This window comes from Dendrobates tinctorius, unplaced genomic scaffold, assembly GCF_039654945.1.
Source record: "Dendrobates tinctorius isolate UK_male_01 unplaced genomic scaffold, ASM3965494v1 ptg000032l, whole genome shotgun sequence".
NCBI lineage: Eukaryota > Metazoa > Chordata > Amphibia > Anura > Dendrobatidae > Dendrobates > Dendrobates tinctorius.
In genome coordinates this window covers 44,543,695-44,559,939 of record NW_027361700.1, presented here as the reverse complement: position 1 = coordinate 44,559,939, position 16,245 = coordinate 44,543,695, and the positions used below count along the sequence as shown (strand labels likewise).

The window sequence follows — 16,245 nt, the reverse complement described above, 5'->3', positions numbered from 1 at the left end:
TAGCGAAGGCAAGACATGGCAGAAACAGGCAAGGCAGAGAATATCAGAAGGACTACAAGTCCAAGCAGGACAAGGACGAACATGGCACAACAGACAAACATAAGACAAGGCACGGGACAAGAGACGGAGTACGAGCACGGAGCGTGTGCAGAGACGCACGACAGAGCAAAGTGCAAGGGCACAGAATAGAGGGAGCGACCCAGCAGACCAAGCAGCCATGCAGGTAATCAACACAATACTCAGGCCCTGAGCATAGGAAGGGGCGGTCTGATATAGGGCATAGCACCTCCACTTCCGAGTCAGGACCAGGGAAGAACTTCCAGTTCAGATCCTCCAGGATCACAGGGAGCAGTCACATGATCAGGATTCCAGACATGCAGGGATGATTGCAGAACCAGTGCTGAAACCTAGGCAGGTCACATGATCAGAGTTCCAGGCATGCAGAGATGATTGCAGAACCAGTGCTGAAACCTAGGCAGGTCACATGATCAGAGTTCCAGACATGCAGAGATGAATGCAGAACCAGCCTCTGCTGGAACATAGGAAGGACACATGATCAGGGGTTCTAGACATGACGAGACGATCACAGAATGCAGAGCAGAAACGCAGGCATCCCACAGCTCAACAGTCATGAGGTGAGTGACTGTGCACACTGCTCTAGGGAACATGCAGGATAGCAGACATGAGATGTGCATGCACACCACTCCCAGGGTCATGAGGTAAAACAAACATGGCGTACATGACAGACATGGCGGACATGACTATCAACAATGGAAGTGAGAGGCGCTGGAGGCGGTTCCCCCTGGGAGTGGGTGGACACGGAAGAAACATGCCGTGCATGACCACATCTAACGTTATTGGCCGCAGAGGGCTGATGAGATGGAGAACCAGGAACCTGTCAGCCAGTGGAAAACAGAGTTCCCCCCAGTGGGAGTCTGCAGCCCCTCAGTCCCCGGAGCCAAGAGTTGAGGTGCTGTGCCTTCTGGAATCATGGCGTATGGCTGACGGTGAGGAGGAAGAACGTGGCCGCGGGACCAGAGTGTGCAGAATGTATTATATAAAAATGGTGAGAGTGCCCCAGGTACCTCGGCTCCGAATACGCCGAGTCTGGACCACTCCGTCTGCTCCTGAAGATAGACCCCAGAATGTACCACCCAGGTGACGGGCGTGGGGGACCATGACTGGGACACACGTCAGAATACCCGCAGGCATCCCCAGTGCCGTTCAGGCAGAAGTGCAGCCCCTCCCGTCCAGGTCTCCCCTTCTTGATGTTGCCGCTGTCGCCGTTCCACCCAGTTGGATTCTGAAGTCCGCAGCAGCGGACTCGTCCTCGGCCTGTACCAGTGCGTGGAAGTCTAGAAGATATGGAGACATGGGTCTCTTCCCAGAGTCGGTACAGGCCGCATCATCGGCTGACACCCGGAGATCAGACGTGCTGTAATGGCACCATCCTCATCCTCTGCAGCTGCAGGGATGACATCTAACAGAGCGACACGCGATACGTGCCGTTGAACCTCGTGAATGAAAAAAAAAATAAGTCTGGAAAAAGTTGTGCACGTTGCACCATGTTTTGATACGGGACTGTTCTGCGTCCCCATAGGGCAGGGGGCCGTCATGCTCTACGGATTAAAGAGCCACATGGCCGTTGCGGCATTTAACAACGCTGAAGATAAGCGTTGTCTGCGGTGTATAGTTATGACCTAGAGGACTGCAAACTAGGCCAAAGAAATGGAGCCTATGAACTCCCTATGTTTTTTGTTGTGCTAGTTGTGCTCATTCTGCTGGAAATAGGAGAGACTGTCTCTTTAACCAGAGACCTCTGAAAAGTCTGTACTCCCCTCAATGGAAGGGGGTGCATCTCTTCTGGGACTGCCTATCGTTGCAATCCTGAAAGACTAGGAACTTGTAGTGTTATAATACCTTGGTCGAGGTCGACCAAGCTCAAGGAAAAGAGGAGTGTAAAGGGGTGAGATATAATGTCTTTCATGCTTCCCTTCCCTCTGTTTGTCTGCCGGTTCTTGATATTACAAATGTGTTTTATGATTGCCTGCGGTACTGCTACATGTATAACTATGTATTACCGCTCATCGTTTATGGTATTGCCACATGAATGTGTTACCATTTTACAGAAAACTCTAATATATTGCCTTGTATTCCTGTATTATAGTATTGCATATATTATGTGTCTTTTGTACATGTACAGTTAGGGAAAGTTAGTGCATCCTTCTTGGGACATTAGAGGGGGGCACTCTTAGTACATAGTTCCCCCATAGACCAAGTAGATGTAATTATGCTTCGGGCCACTATATGGGGGCATACTAGTGGGGCCTGATAGGATGTTCATAGAGGGTTAATTGTAGGAGGGGCTGCTGGGAATTAAGGTTAGTGCATAAGAGCAATTTAATCAGACAGGGCCAGGGCTTCCAAATGTCCACATGGGCTATAGGCCTGGACCGCTCGGCAGCCACGTATTGTTAAGTCGTTATAGCCCACGTTACCCACGGCCACTGCGTGTCTTGGCAGTGGGTCAGAACAGGAAAAGGAAGATGTGGCGTCTTATTGCCTGGGCCAATGCTTTTAGGGCAGAAGTTGGCTGGACTAAGGAGATGAAGGAAGTTAGAGCTTCGACGGTACACACGGGCCAGATGCTTCACCAGGGGCCACCAAACATAGTGACTGATGAATTCGTGTCTGGGGCGAAACAGGCTGAAGAAAATGTCATTATAGCGAGGTCAGGACAGGAAAGAACTGGGAAGCAGTCTAAGACGGTCCGGTCTGGACGTGTACTGCACAGAAGTGACAGCAAGCAAGGGAAGGATGAAGAAGCAAGCAAATGTGATGATGTACTAACTGTGGATGTAACATGTGAAATCCTAAGTAAAGCAAGTGTTAAAGTTGTCTCGGATTGTGTCTCCATTGATGGGGGTCGCATAGAAGAGGGACCGTTATGGCCTGGGAAGTGCCCGGGTGAAGCTGAATCTGGAGAGACAGGTATGCCGAGGAGTAGAATATTGTTTCATGTAGGGGAAGGACTTGACACAACTGCTACAGAATACAGGTCACGACTACAGTCCTGTCCCTCCCTTACATATGCAAGCAAAATAAAGATAATCGCAACAAAAATAAGAAGAAAAAATGGCACCAAGGCAAATCTACTCACTAGTGGAAAAAGATCCTCCTGAGTCAATGACACATTAACCGGTTGTTTGGTGCTTGCAAGGGAAAAAACATGTTCAAGAATCCAACATTGGAGAGAAGAAAAAATGTAGCACTCACCGGTTAAACTTAAAAACCACAGTCTTTTATTAAACCATCATTGATATGGACAAGGTTTAAATCGAGCTAGGTAAATGCAGGCATGCGGTGAGCAGAGCAGGACAGTCCTGCACGTACCTAGCCCGATTTAAACCCACTTTTCTTCTCTCCAATGTTGGAAAATAAAGATGATGCTTTTTGTATTTTTATATATTTTGGTTCTATGAGTATTTTTATTCTATTGTAGTATATATAGTATTGTATTGTGCTGAACTATCTAATGAATATTCATGGCACATGTACATTACATTGTACGCACTCTGAATATATTTCTTTGATGATTTTTCTATTGTGTGTCATTGTTAAATGCAATATTTGACAAATCAATGTGTTCATTAATACCAGGGGGGGACCCAGTTTGAAGAGGGCCCTTTGCAATCCAGTAACTCTTCATATTGCACCCTTTTACATGTGTCCCAAAAGCTACTTATTGCATTGGAGGTGGAAGTGGACCTAAGTTCTTATCTCTGGGGTACCTGTACGACTGCACCTGCTGCACCAATGCTATGTCTGTCCCTGGTTAATATTGTACTGTGTGATCTCTCTGGTTTGTTGGTTCTTCTCCTGTAAGCTTCAATGTGGTGATGATGATGATGAAGATAATGGTTGCTGTATGTTCCAAGTAAAACAGTTTATTCTTCCACATTGAGTGCTGAATAATTTTGCTGAAATCTGCGATATTTATGACCATACAACGTACACTTGATTGCTATCGAAAATAGTTTACATGCTTAAATACCGTTACCTTTTAAATCACAATACAAAGATTGACATATCTCTTTCAAGAGGTTTCATGTTGTACATCATCTACACAAGGGTACCTGGAAATTCTCTGCAATCTCCATATGTTCTGCATCCTGAAATCTAAAATTTAGTTGGCTTATGGCCATGATCATTTTTTTCTCTAACTTCCTGATCCACCCGTCTATTTCCTGAGATATCATCAGGCCATCGGCAATTTTTATTTAATGCAGTAAATAATGCCACAATGCCTTTATTATTATAGCCTCACATAAAAATATATCATTGTCTTTGCACCTTTTCTGGTTCTAAGGGCTCATACTCATTTGCAAGAAAAATGGACGAGTGCAATCCAATAAAAAAATAAAATCGGACTGCACTATGCCTAATGTTATTCTCGGATTCCCTGCTCATCTGCGATTTATTTTTTTTCTCAGCTCAGATCAGTCTGAGAAAAACAAATTGCAGCATGCTGCGATTGTCCTCATATATTGGACTAAACTCGTCAATGCAAGTCAATGGGTGCGAGAAAAAAAATAAATAAATTGCACAGCACACTGACCATTACAGTAAAATCACAGCTTGACTAGTCAGAATAGAATATATATATATATATATATATATATATATATATATATATATATATATATATGTACACAAAATAGATAAAAAGATGTCAGTGACATATATAATTAGTACAGTCCTTGTGTAGCTTATAGTCATTGGGGAACCCATGGATGTTCTGATCCAGCAGGTTCAGCCGAACATCTAAAAAAAGATAGGTCTGGGTACCAGAATGCTACCCAAACCCCCGACCCCATTCAGATGAATAGACGGCCCGAACATCCATTGTTTTCCACGCTGTCATCTGCATGACAGCGTGGCAAACATGGGCTCTGATCGGCGGTAAGAACATTCCCTGTCAGATGACAGCGTGAGCGAACAGCTGTTACCAGCAGTAAAAAGGTTACATCCTGTCACATGCGTTGGCTGATGTGAGAGTACTACTTTCATCAGCCGCTGCCTGTGTTTTAAATAAATAAATCAAAAAATACATGGAGTCTCTTCTATTTTTTTGATAACCAGCACAGGCAAAACTGACAGCTGCAGGCTGCAGTCCTCAGCTGTCAGCTTTATCATGGTTGGTTATCAAGAATAGAGGGATCCCATGCTGTTTATTTAAATAAATAATTTTAAAAAATGGCATGGGGTCCCCATTATTGACAACCAGCCAAATTAAAGCAAACAGCTGGGGGCTGGTATTCTCAGACTGGTGAGGGGCCATAGATATTGGCCTAAACCCCAGCCTAAAAATAGCAGCCTGCAGCCACCCCAGAATAAGCGCCTCTTTTAGATTAGCCAATTCTGGCACTTTGGCCTGCTCTTCCCACTCGTGGTGCGGTGGCAAGTGCGGTTATTTTTCTGGGGTTGTCAGCTGTTTTATGGCCGCTGACATCAAGTCCACTGGTGAGTAATGTAGAGGTGTCTATATGACACCCCTATTACTAATCCCATAGTTAGATTGTAAAAAAGACACAGCCATCATAAGATCCTTTAATTGAAATAATGAAACAGACTCCTTCATTTGAAATAAAAATAAAAAAAGAACAGTTATATTCACCTTTAGGCCTAATCCACCGATGCCCATATCCCATTGGAAAAAAGAAAAATAATGAACAACCATATCCCTCACCTGTTCGACATGAAGAAAATCCACGCTGTCCCACGACGATGTGGATGATTCGGAGAGCAGTCACATCAGTGACTGCTCTCCCCATCAACCAGCTCATACTGACAAGAGCGTAATTGCTCCTGCAGTGTCTAGCACTGAGCTGCCGTGACAAAGTTTACCGGAGCTCAAAGAACATTCTCATGCAGTGAGCGGTGCCGTAATTGAGGTCACTGGAGTTAATCAGCTTTCCGGTGAACTTTGTCACTGCAGCTCAGTGTTAAACACTGCAGGAGCGATTGCACTCCTGTGTCAATGTGTTCCACTGATATAACCGCTATCCAAATCATCCGGATTGTCATGGGACAGTATGGATTATCTTCACATCGAACATGTGAGGGATATGGTTGTTTATTTTTTTTCTACTTTTCCAGGGGACGTGGGCATCGGTAGATTAGGCATAAGGGTGAGTATTATGGTTATTTATTGTTTTCTGTTTTTTTACAGATGACATGGGCTTCAGCGGATTAGACATAAAGGTGACTATAGCTCGGCTTTTTTATTTCATATAAAGGAGTCTATGTCTTATTTCAATTAAAGGATTTTATTCTGGCTGTGTTTTTTAACAATCTAACTATGGGGTTAGTAATGGGAATGTCTTATAGATGCCTCTCCATTACTAACCCCTGGGCTTGATGTCAGCAGCCATAAAACAGCTAAAATAATCTATTTGTCCTTTGAAGAGGCTAGCAATACATCTATATGCCTTGCTTAACGGTGGCATGGTGCAACCATTAAGCCTGGAATCAAGTAGAGACACTGAGCCTATGAACTCCGCTCACATTTCCCACATCACCACGAGGCACTGATGCTATGCTAGCATGTGCAGTTCAGTGTCTCTGTTGAGCCTGGCATCAAGCAATCACATCATGCCAAGGCATCTAGATGGAGCAGAGCTAGATTTGTCAAGGTACAAATGGATTATCTTCTTGTCGGACAGGTGGGGAATATGGTTTTCTTTTTTTTTTTTTTTTACAGGGGACATGGACATCAGAGGATTATCTTCACGTCAGACAGGTGCAGGTGAGGGATATGGTTGTTTATTATTTTTGGTCTTTTACAGGATTTCAGTGGATTAGGTGTAAGAGTAAGTATAACTTTGCTTTGTTTTTGAAAATGAAAATAAAGATGTCAGTGTCTTTATTTCAATTAAAGGACTTTATTCTGAGTGTTTTTTATTTACCATATGACTATGGGGTTAGCAATGGGGGCGTCTTATAGAAGTCTCTCCATTACTAACCCCTGGGCTTGGTGTTAGGTGCCAATACAAAGCTGATATCGACCCCAACCCTATTATCACACTTGCCACCGCACCAGGGCAAGTGGGAAGAGCAGAATTGGCGTATCTTATGCATGCTCCATTTCTGGGGTGGCTGAGAGTTGATGTTTTTAATGTCGGAGGGGACCAATATTCATGGCCCCTTCCTAGCCTATTTATGTCATACGGCTGTCATACAAATGCTAGGTGAGAAAAATCGCATTGTTCTCACATGACACTCGTCTGACTTTTCTGGAATAATATTGGACCAATTTTATTCACGCTGATGGCTATGAGCCTTAATAGTGACTATTTTATTTGCGCCTCATACTTTAATTTTTAGCTTTTCTTTAAATTTTTTGACATTTTGTCTGCTCTTTTGGTTATCTAAATTTTTTAATCAATTTGTCATTTGTGACATTTTTAAAAATGCTGCCAAACTTTTGCTCAATTTTGGGCCTTTGAAGCATGAAGTGCTCTAAAATTTCCTGGTAGAGTGCAAAAAATGTCTAATTTTTCACAGTAGAATACTAGCACATGAAATTTTAAAAAATCATGTGACTTTTTGCTCTAAAACAGCGCAAAAGACTAAAAAACATAATATAATTTGTGCCAAATTAATATGAAAACTACAATTACACACGTGGTCAAAATTGTTGGTACGCCTTGTTCAATGACAGAAAAACCCACAATGGTCACAGAAATAACTTGAATCTGACAAAAGTAATAATAAATAAAAAATTTATGAAAATTATCAAATGAAAGTCAGACATTGCTTTTCAACCATGCTTCCACAGAATTTAAAAAAAAAATAAAACTCATGAAATAGGCTTGGACAGAAATGATGGTACCCCTGAAAATAATATGACAAACGGGACATGTTAAATCAAAGTATGCCCACTAATTAGCATCACAGATGTCTACAATCTTGGAATCAGTGAGGGGGCCTGTATAGGAGGGCTACAGATACTCACTGTGACACACTCAACATGGACCAGAGGAAGCGAAGGAAATCGTTGTCTCAGGAGATTAGAAAGAAAATTATAGAAAAACATGTTAGAGGTAAGAGTTATAAGACCATCTCCAAGCAGCATGATGTTCCTGTGACTACAGTTGCACATATTATTCAGAAATTTAAGCTCCATGGGACTGTAGCCAACCTCCCTGGACGTGGCCGCAGGAGGAAAATTGATGACAAATCAAAGAGATGGATAATACGAATGGTAACAATAGAGCCCAGAAAAACTTCTAAACAGATTAAAGGTGAACTTCAAGCTCAAGGAACATCAGTGTCAGATTGCACCATCCGTCATTGTATGAGCCAAAGTGGACTTCATGGGAGACGACCAAGGAGGACACCATTTTGAAAACAAATCATAAAAAAGCCAGAGTGGAATTTGCCAAACTATATGTTGACAAGCCACACAGCTTCTGGGAGAATGTCCTATGGAAAAATGAGACAAAAATGGAACTTTATGGCAAGGCACATCAGCTCTATTATGTTCACAGACGGAAAAATGAAGCATATCAAGAAAAGAACACTGTCTCTACTGTGAAACATGAAGGAGGCTCTGTTATGTTTTGGGGTTGCTTTGCTGTATTTGGCGCAGGGTGTCTAGAATCTGTGCAGGGGACAATGAAATCTTAAGACTATGAATAGATTCTAGAGAGAAATGTGCTGTCCAGTGTCAGAAAGCTTGGTCTCAGTCGCAGGTCATGAGTCTTGCAACAGGATAATGACTCAAAATACACAGCTAAAAACACCCATGAATGGCTAAGAGGAAAACATTGGAAGAGGCCTTCAATGAGCCCTGACCTAAATCCTATTGAGCATCTATGGAATGTGCTGAAACATGCCGCCTGGAAAAGACAACCTTCAAACACGAAATAACTGGAGCAGTTTGCTCTTGAGGAATGGGCCAAAATACCTGTCGAGTTTTGCAGAAGTCTCATTAAGGCTGTGTGCCCACATTGCGCTTTTTAAGCGTTTTTGCCGTTTTCCACAACGAAAACGCTTAAAAAACGCTAATAAAATGCATCCCATCTTCTATATAATCATCTAATTCTGTCTGTCTGTCTGTAATGGAATTCCCGCGTCGCTGATTGGTCACGGCCGGCTGCAGCCAATATGCGACAGGTGCAGTACAGAATTCGAAGGATGCACGCAACCGCTACCGCCGGGAGATCAGTGGCGCTAGCCGCTGATCTTCCGATGGTTGCCGCGGGTCATCACCGGCCGCACTGACGTCAGCGGCGATGCAGCCGGGAGATGACTGGAGCTAGCCGGTACCCAGGGTCCGGAGGAGAGGAGACTCCTCCGGACCCTGGGTACCATTAACCTGTAAAAAATAGAATTAAAATAAATAGTTATATACTCACCTTCCGACAGCCCCCGGACTCTTTCCTTCCTCTCACCACACGTCCGGCATCTTCCGGTCCCAGTAATGCTTTGCGCGAAAAACCGCGGATGACGTCGCGCTCTCACGAGAGTGACGTCATCTCCGGTCCTTCGCGCTAAGAATTACTGGGAACGGAAGGTGCTGGACGCGTGGAGAGGAAGGAAAGAGTCCGGGGGCCATCAGAAGGTGAGAATAACCTTTTTTTTATTTTTTTTAATGTAATTTTTTTACATTCTATCTTTTGCTATTGATGCTGCACAGGCAGCATCAATAGTAAAAATCCACACTTGCGGACAAAAAAAATAATATTACTCCTTCTCCAAAATGAAGCGAACCAGAATTATATTAAAAACATGTAACTTTATTAAACAAAATAAAGACATTTAAAATTGGCTACATATTCATTGATTCCTGATAACATACACCGAAAAGGGGAAAAAAAAACCCCAGCAGACAATAACAATGGAGGTTCTAATCCATACGCATATCCAAAGTGTTATTTCATATAAACCTGTACCTAATTATCATTAATAATACACTAAGAATAGCAGTTTATTAAATCACCATCTAAAACAAACATTAATATTCCTATCCAGAAAAAATCATATCCTTGGAGATCAATGATATGATTTTTTTCGGAATAGGAATATTAATGTTTGTTTTGCATGGTGATTAAATAAACTGCTATTCTTAGTGTATTATTAATGATAATTAGAACCTCCATTGTTATTGTCTGCTGTTTTTTTTTTTCCCCTTTTTGGTGTATGCTATCAGGAAACAATGAATATGTAGCCAATTTTAAATGTCTTTATTTTGTTTAATAAAGTTACATGTTTTTAATATAATTGTGGTTCGCTTCATTTTGGATAAGAAGGAGCAATATTCATGTGAATTGGCCATATTCTAGAATAGCCGATGCGTTAGAATCGGCCCACCATCTAGTGCAATCCTATGGGATTCCGCAGTTGCTGTGCCTATGCTGCAGATTTTACAGCTGCGGAAACGCATCGCGGTAAAATCCGCAGCATGCCCACCATGCCTAAAGTGAGCGCTTCATGTGCGGATGGTACCCAGGGTCTGGAGGAGAGGAGACTCTCCTCCATGCCCTGGGTACCATATCCCTATAAAAAATAGAATTAAAATAAAAAATAGTCATATACTTACCCTCTGATGGCCCCCGGAGTCCTTCCCGCCGCTCAGCCACACTGCCAGCATCTTCCGGTCTCAGTAATGCATTGTGCGAATCACCCCAGATGATGTCACGGCCGCGTGACTGCTACGTCATATGAAACGGAGCTTGCCGGCAGCGTCGCTGAGACGTGGGAAGGACTCCGGGGGCCATCAGAAGGTGAATACATCACTATTTTTAATTTTTTTAAATTATTTTTTACACCCTATCTTTTGCTATTTACGCTGCATAGGCAGCATCAGTAGTAAAAAGTTGGTCACACTTGTCAAGCGCTATGCTAGACAAGTGTGACCAACCTGTCAATCACCTTTCCAAGCGAAGCTACAAGTCGCTTGGAAATCACAAGCATTCCGCAAGCTAAAAACGCTTGTGTTTTGCGGGAAAATGCATGCGAATTACGCATGCGATTTACCCACGGCAGGGAATTGCGGAAATTCTGCGGACATTTCTGCAACGTGGACACATAGCCTGGCAGTTACAGGAATCGTTTGATTGCAGTGATTGCCTCAAAAGGTTGTGCAACAAAATATTACATTTAGAGTACCATCATTTCTGTCCAGGCCTATTTCATGAGTTTTATTTTTTTTTTTTAATTCTGTGGAAGCATGGTTGAAAAGCAATGTCTGACTTTCATTTGTTCATTTTTTATAGATTTTTGATTTATTATTACTTTTGTCAGATTCAAGTTATTTCCGTGACCATTGTGGGTTTTTCTGTCATTAAAAGTGGAGTACCAACAATTCTGACCACATGTGTAAAAACAGTTTTCAAAAAATGTAAAAAAACACAAAAGTTCAAATCACCCCCATTTTGCCCCATTAAAAATAAAACAATTAACATAAAAAATAAACATATTTGGTATCACTGTGTTCAGAAATATCCGATCTGTCAAAATCTAAAATAAACTAATCATATCAGTAAATGGTGTAAGGAAAAAAAAAATTAAAACGCCAGAATTACGTTTTTTTTGTTTACTGCAACATTGCAATAAGAGGCTATCAAAACATTGTATCTCCCTCAAAATGGTATCAGTAAAAACATCAGCCAGGGCACAAAAATAAGCCTTCACCCAGCCCCAGATCCCGAAACACTGGAACATGGCGACAAAAGTGAAATGTAATTTTTGACAAATTTCTGAATTTGTTTTCAACACTTACGGTAAATAAAAAACTATATATGTTTGGTATCTGCGTACTCGTACTGACCTGGAGAATCATATTGCTATGTCAGTTTTACCATATATTGAACATGGTAAATAAAAAAAAATTACACTATTTTTGCAATTTAACCCCTTAGTGACAGAGCCAATTTTTTAAAATCTGACCAGTGTCACTTTATGTGGTAATAACTCTACAACGCTTCAACAAATCCCAGTAATTTTGAGACTGTTTTTTCGTGACACATTATACTTTTTGATAATGGTAAATTTAGAACGATATGTTTTGTATTTATCTATAAAAAATATCAAACTTTGAATGATTATCCCTTTAATTCAGATAGTCACACAACACAAAAACATTAATAAATAACATTTTCCACATGCCTGTTTTACATCAGCACCATTTGTAAAATTTCCTTTTATTTTGTTAGCATTTTAGGAGGCTTAAAAATGTAGCAGTAATTTTTCATTTTTTCAAGGAAATTTACAAAATTTATTTTTTTAGAGACCTATCCATGTTTGAAGTGCCTTTGGGGGTCATATACAGTATATTGGGAAACCCACAAAAGTTATACCATTTTAAAGACAGCACCCCCTGACATATTGAAAACTGCAGTCAGATAGTTTATTAACCCTTCAGGTGATTTTCAGTAATTAACCCCTTTCTGTCATGTGACGTACTATCCCGTCCATGTGCCCTGGGATTTAATTCCCAGGGACGGGATAGTATGTCACAGCGATCAGCGGCGACCACGTGGTGAGCGCCGCTGATCGCGGCCGGGTGTTAGCTGATTATCACAGCTGACACCCGGTACAATGTGTCACGGACCGCCCCCGACACGTTAACCCCTTGCACACCGCGATCAAACACGATCGCGGTGTACTGGGAAAGGGAAGCATCGGCAGGGAGGGGGCTCCCTCCGTGCTTCCCTGTGCCCCCCCACAGCAGTGCAATGTGCAGCGCTGCTGTGGGGGGCTCCATCCCTGCAGGTCCCCGAATCCAAGATGGCGACGGGGACCTTCGGGGGCCTGCAGGGAGCTGGCTTCCTCATGCCTGCAAAGCGCAGGCAAGGAGGAAGCCTTGTGCAGTGCCTGTGACAGATCGCTGATCTGTCACAGTGATCTGTCATGTGACAGATCAGCGATCTGTCACAGGACAGTGATGTCCCACCTGGGACAATGTAATAAAGTTTAAAAAAAAAAGTGTAAAAATAAATTAAAAAAAAAAAAAAGGCTAAATAAATTAAAAAAAAAAATATATATATTCCCTAATAAATTCATTTTTTTGAAATAAAAAAAAAATAAAGTACACATATTTGGTATTGCCGCGTCCGTAACGACCCGCCCTATAAAACTGTCCCATTAGTTAACCCCTTTAGCGAACCCCCTTAAAAAATAAAAAACGACGCAAAAAACAATGATTTATTATCATACCGCCGAACAAAAAGTGCAATAACGCCCAATCAAAAAGACGCATATAAATATCCATGGTACCGCTGAAAACGTCATCTTGTCCCGCAAAAAACGAGCTGCCATACAGCGTCATCAGTGAAAAAATAAAAAAGTTATAGCTCGCAGAATAAAGCGATGCAAAAAATTAATTATTTTTTATATAAAATGGTTTTCATTGCATAAAAGCACCAAAGCATAAAAAAAGACCTAAATGAGGTATCGCTGTAACCGTACAGACCCAAAGAATAAAAGGGCTTTATCAATTTTACCACACGCGGAACGGTGTAAACGCACCCCCCAAAAGAAATTCATGAAACGCTTGTTTTTGTTCATTCTGCGTCCCAAAAATCGAAATAAAAAGCGATCAAAAGATGTCACGTGCCCGAACATGATACCAATAAAAGCGTCATCTCGTCCGGCAAAAGATAAGACCTCACATGACTCAGTGGGTCAAAATATGGAAAAATTATAGCTCTCAATATGTGGTGATGCAAAAACTATTTTTACAATAAAAAGCGTCTTTTAGCGTGACAGCTGCCAAAAATAAAAACCGCCATGAATAGTAAATCAAACCCCCCGTTATCACCCCCTTAGTTAGGGAAAAATAAAATTAAAAAAATGTATTTATTTCCATTTTCCCATTAGAGTTAGGGCTAGGGCTAGGGTTAGGGCTGAGATTAGGGATAGGGGTGTGTTGGGGTTAGAGTTGGAGTTAGAATTGGGGGGTTTCCACTGTTTGGGATACAACATGGCGTCTGATCTCAATTCCAGCCAATTCTGCATTGAAAAAGTCAAATGGTGTTCCTTCCCTTCCAAGCTCTGCCATGCGCCCAAACAGTGGTTTACCCCCACATATAGGGTATCTGCGTACTCAGGACAAATTGCAAAACAACTTTTGGGGTCCAATTTCTCCTGTTACCCTTAGGAAAATAAAAAATTGGGGGCAAAAATATCATTTTTGTGGAAAAAAATGTTTTTTTTATTTTCACGCCCGGGCGTTATAAACTTCTGTGAAGCACTTAGGGGATCAAAGTGCTCACCACACATCTAGATAAGCTCCGTGGGGGGATCTAGTTTCCAAAATGGGGTCACTTGTAGGGAGTTTCAATAGTTTAGGTACATAAGGGGCTCTCCAAACGCACTTGACACCCGCAGACCATTCAATCAAAGTCTGCATTCCAAAACGTCACTGCTTCCCTTCCGAGCCCCGATGTGTGCCCATACAGTAGTTTTCTCCCACATATGAGATATCAGCGTACTCAGGACAAATTGGACAACAACTTTTGGGGTCCAATTTCTCCTGGAACCCTTGGGAAAATAAAAAAATTGGTGACTAAAAGATCATGTTTGTGGAAAAAATATGATTTTTTTTATTTTCACGCCCGGGCGTTATAAACTTATGTGAAGCACTGGGGGGTTCAAAGTGCTCACCGCACATCTAGATAAGTTCCTTGGGGGGTCTAGTTTCCAAAATGGTGTCATTTGTGGGGGTTTCCACTATTTTGGTACATCAGGGGTTTTCCAATCGTGACATGGTGTCCGATCTCAATTCCAGCCAAAAAAGTCAAATGGCGCTGCTTCCCTTCTGAGCTCTGCCATGCGCCCAAATAGTCGTTTACACCCACATGTGGGGTATCAGCGTACTCAGGACAAATTGCACAATAACTTTTAGGGTCCTGTTACCCTTGGAAAAATAAAAATTGGGGGTGAAAAGATCATTTTTGTGTTAAAAATATGATTTTTTAATTGTACCGCTGTACGTTATAAACTTCTGTGAAGCCCTTGTTGGTTCAAAGTTCTCACCACATATCTAGATAAGTTCCTTGGGGGGTCTAGTTTCCAAAATGGGGTCACTTGTGGGGGGTTTCCACTGTTTAGGTACATCAGGGGCTCTCCAAACGTGACATAGCGTCCGATCTGAATTCTAGCTAATTTTGCATTGAAAAAGTCAAACGGCGCTCCTTCCCTTCTGAGCTCTGCCATGCGTCGAAACATTGGTTCCCCCGACATATCAGGTATCAGTGTACGCAGGATAAACTGCACAATAACTTTTGCTGTCCAACTTCTCCTGTTACCCTTGGTAAAATAAAAAAAATTTGAACCTGAAGTATTTTCTCTGTGAAAAAAGTTAAATGTTCATTCTTTTTTAAATATTCAAAAAATTCCTGTGAAGCACCTGAAGGGTTAATAAACTTCTTGAATGTGGTTTTGAGCACCTTAAGGGGTGCAGTTTTTAGAATGTTGTCACTTTTGGGTATTTTCTATCATATAGACCCGTCAAAGTGACTTCAAATGTGATGTGGTCCGTAAAAATGAAATGGTGTTGCAAAAATGAGAAATCGCTGGTCAACTTTTAACCCTTATAACTTCCTAAGAAAAAAAAATTTGGGTTCCCAAATTGTGCTGATTTAAAGTAAACATGTGGGAAATGTTACTTATTAAGTTTTTTGTGTGCCGTATCTCTGTGATTTAAGGGCATAAAAATTCAAAGCTGGAAAATTGTGCGAATTTGGATGAATGTCATCCGCTTAATGATGACTTTTATTACCCATTGACTTCCATTGGGGTCGGGTTTCGGACGAAACTCCGGCTTTTTTTGCCCTAGTCGGACCAGTTTCATCTGAAACAAATTTTGTTTCATTCGGGTTTCACGAAACCCGATCCGACCAAAGTCACTCAACTCTAAACGCAGATTTTTCCAATGCAAAGAGTGAAGTGTGTGGCAGATCTGCCGCATTTTGGAGATTTCACTACAGAAAGGTTCTGTGAGAATGTACCCTTACTGTTTGGAAAACTGAGCTAGGAGAACCTACAATGGTGCCTCACCTGCAATCAATGTATCTGTTCTGGTGATAGAAAGACATACTTGTGATGTCACCGTTCAGTTCTCCAATTCTTGGTAATCCGGTTATGTTGGAACATAATAGGTAGCCACAGAGCACGTCTCTAATGGACAGAAACAGGGCACCAGTTCAAGTCATATCATACAATATAGAACAGAGG

At 41.8% G+C, this 16,245-nt stretch overlaps 1 protein-coding gene across 1 annotated transcript in view; it reads right to left on the bottom strand.

Moving 5' to 3' along the window:
- The window catches only part of ADAM11 (ADAM metallopeptidase domain 11), a 172,495-nt gene that overhangs the window by 23,821 nt on the left and 132,429 nt on the right, over positions 1 to 16,245 (bottom strand). Inside the window, exon 22 of the mRNA XM_073572858.1 lies at positions 16,069 to 16,188. Coding sequence (XP_073428959.1) covers positions 16,069 to 16,188 — 120 coding nt within the window. The remainder of the gene's footprint in view (positions 1 to 16,068; positions 16,189 to 16,245) is intronic.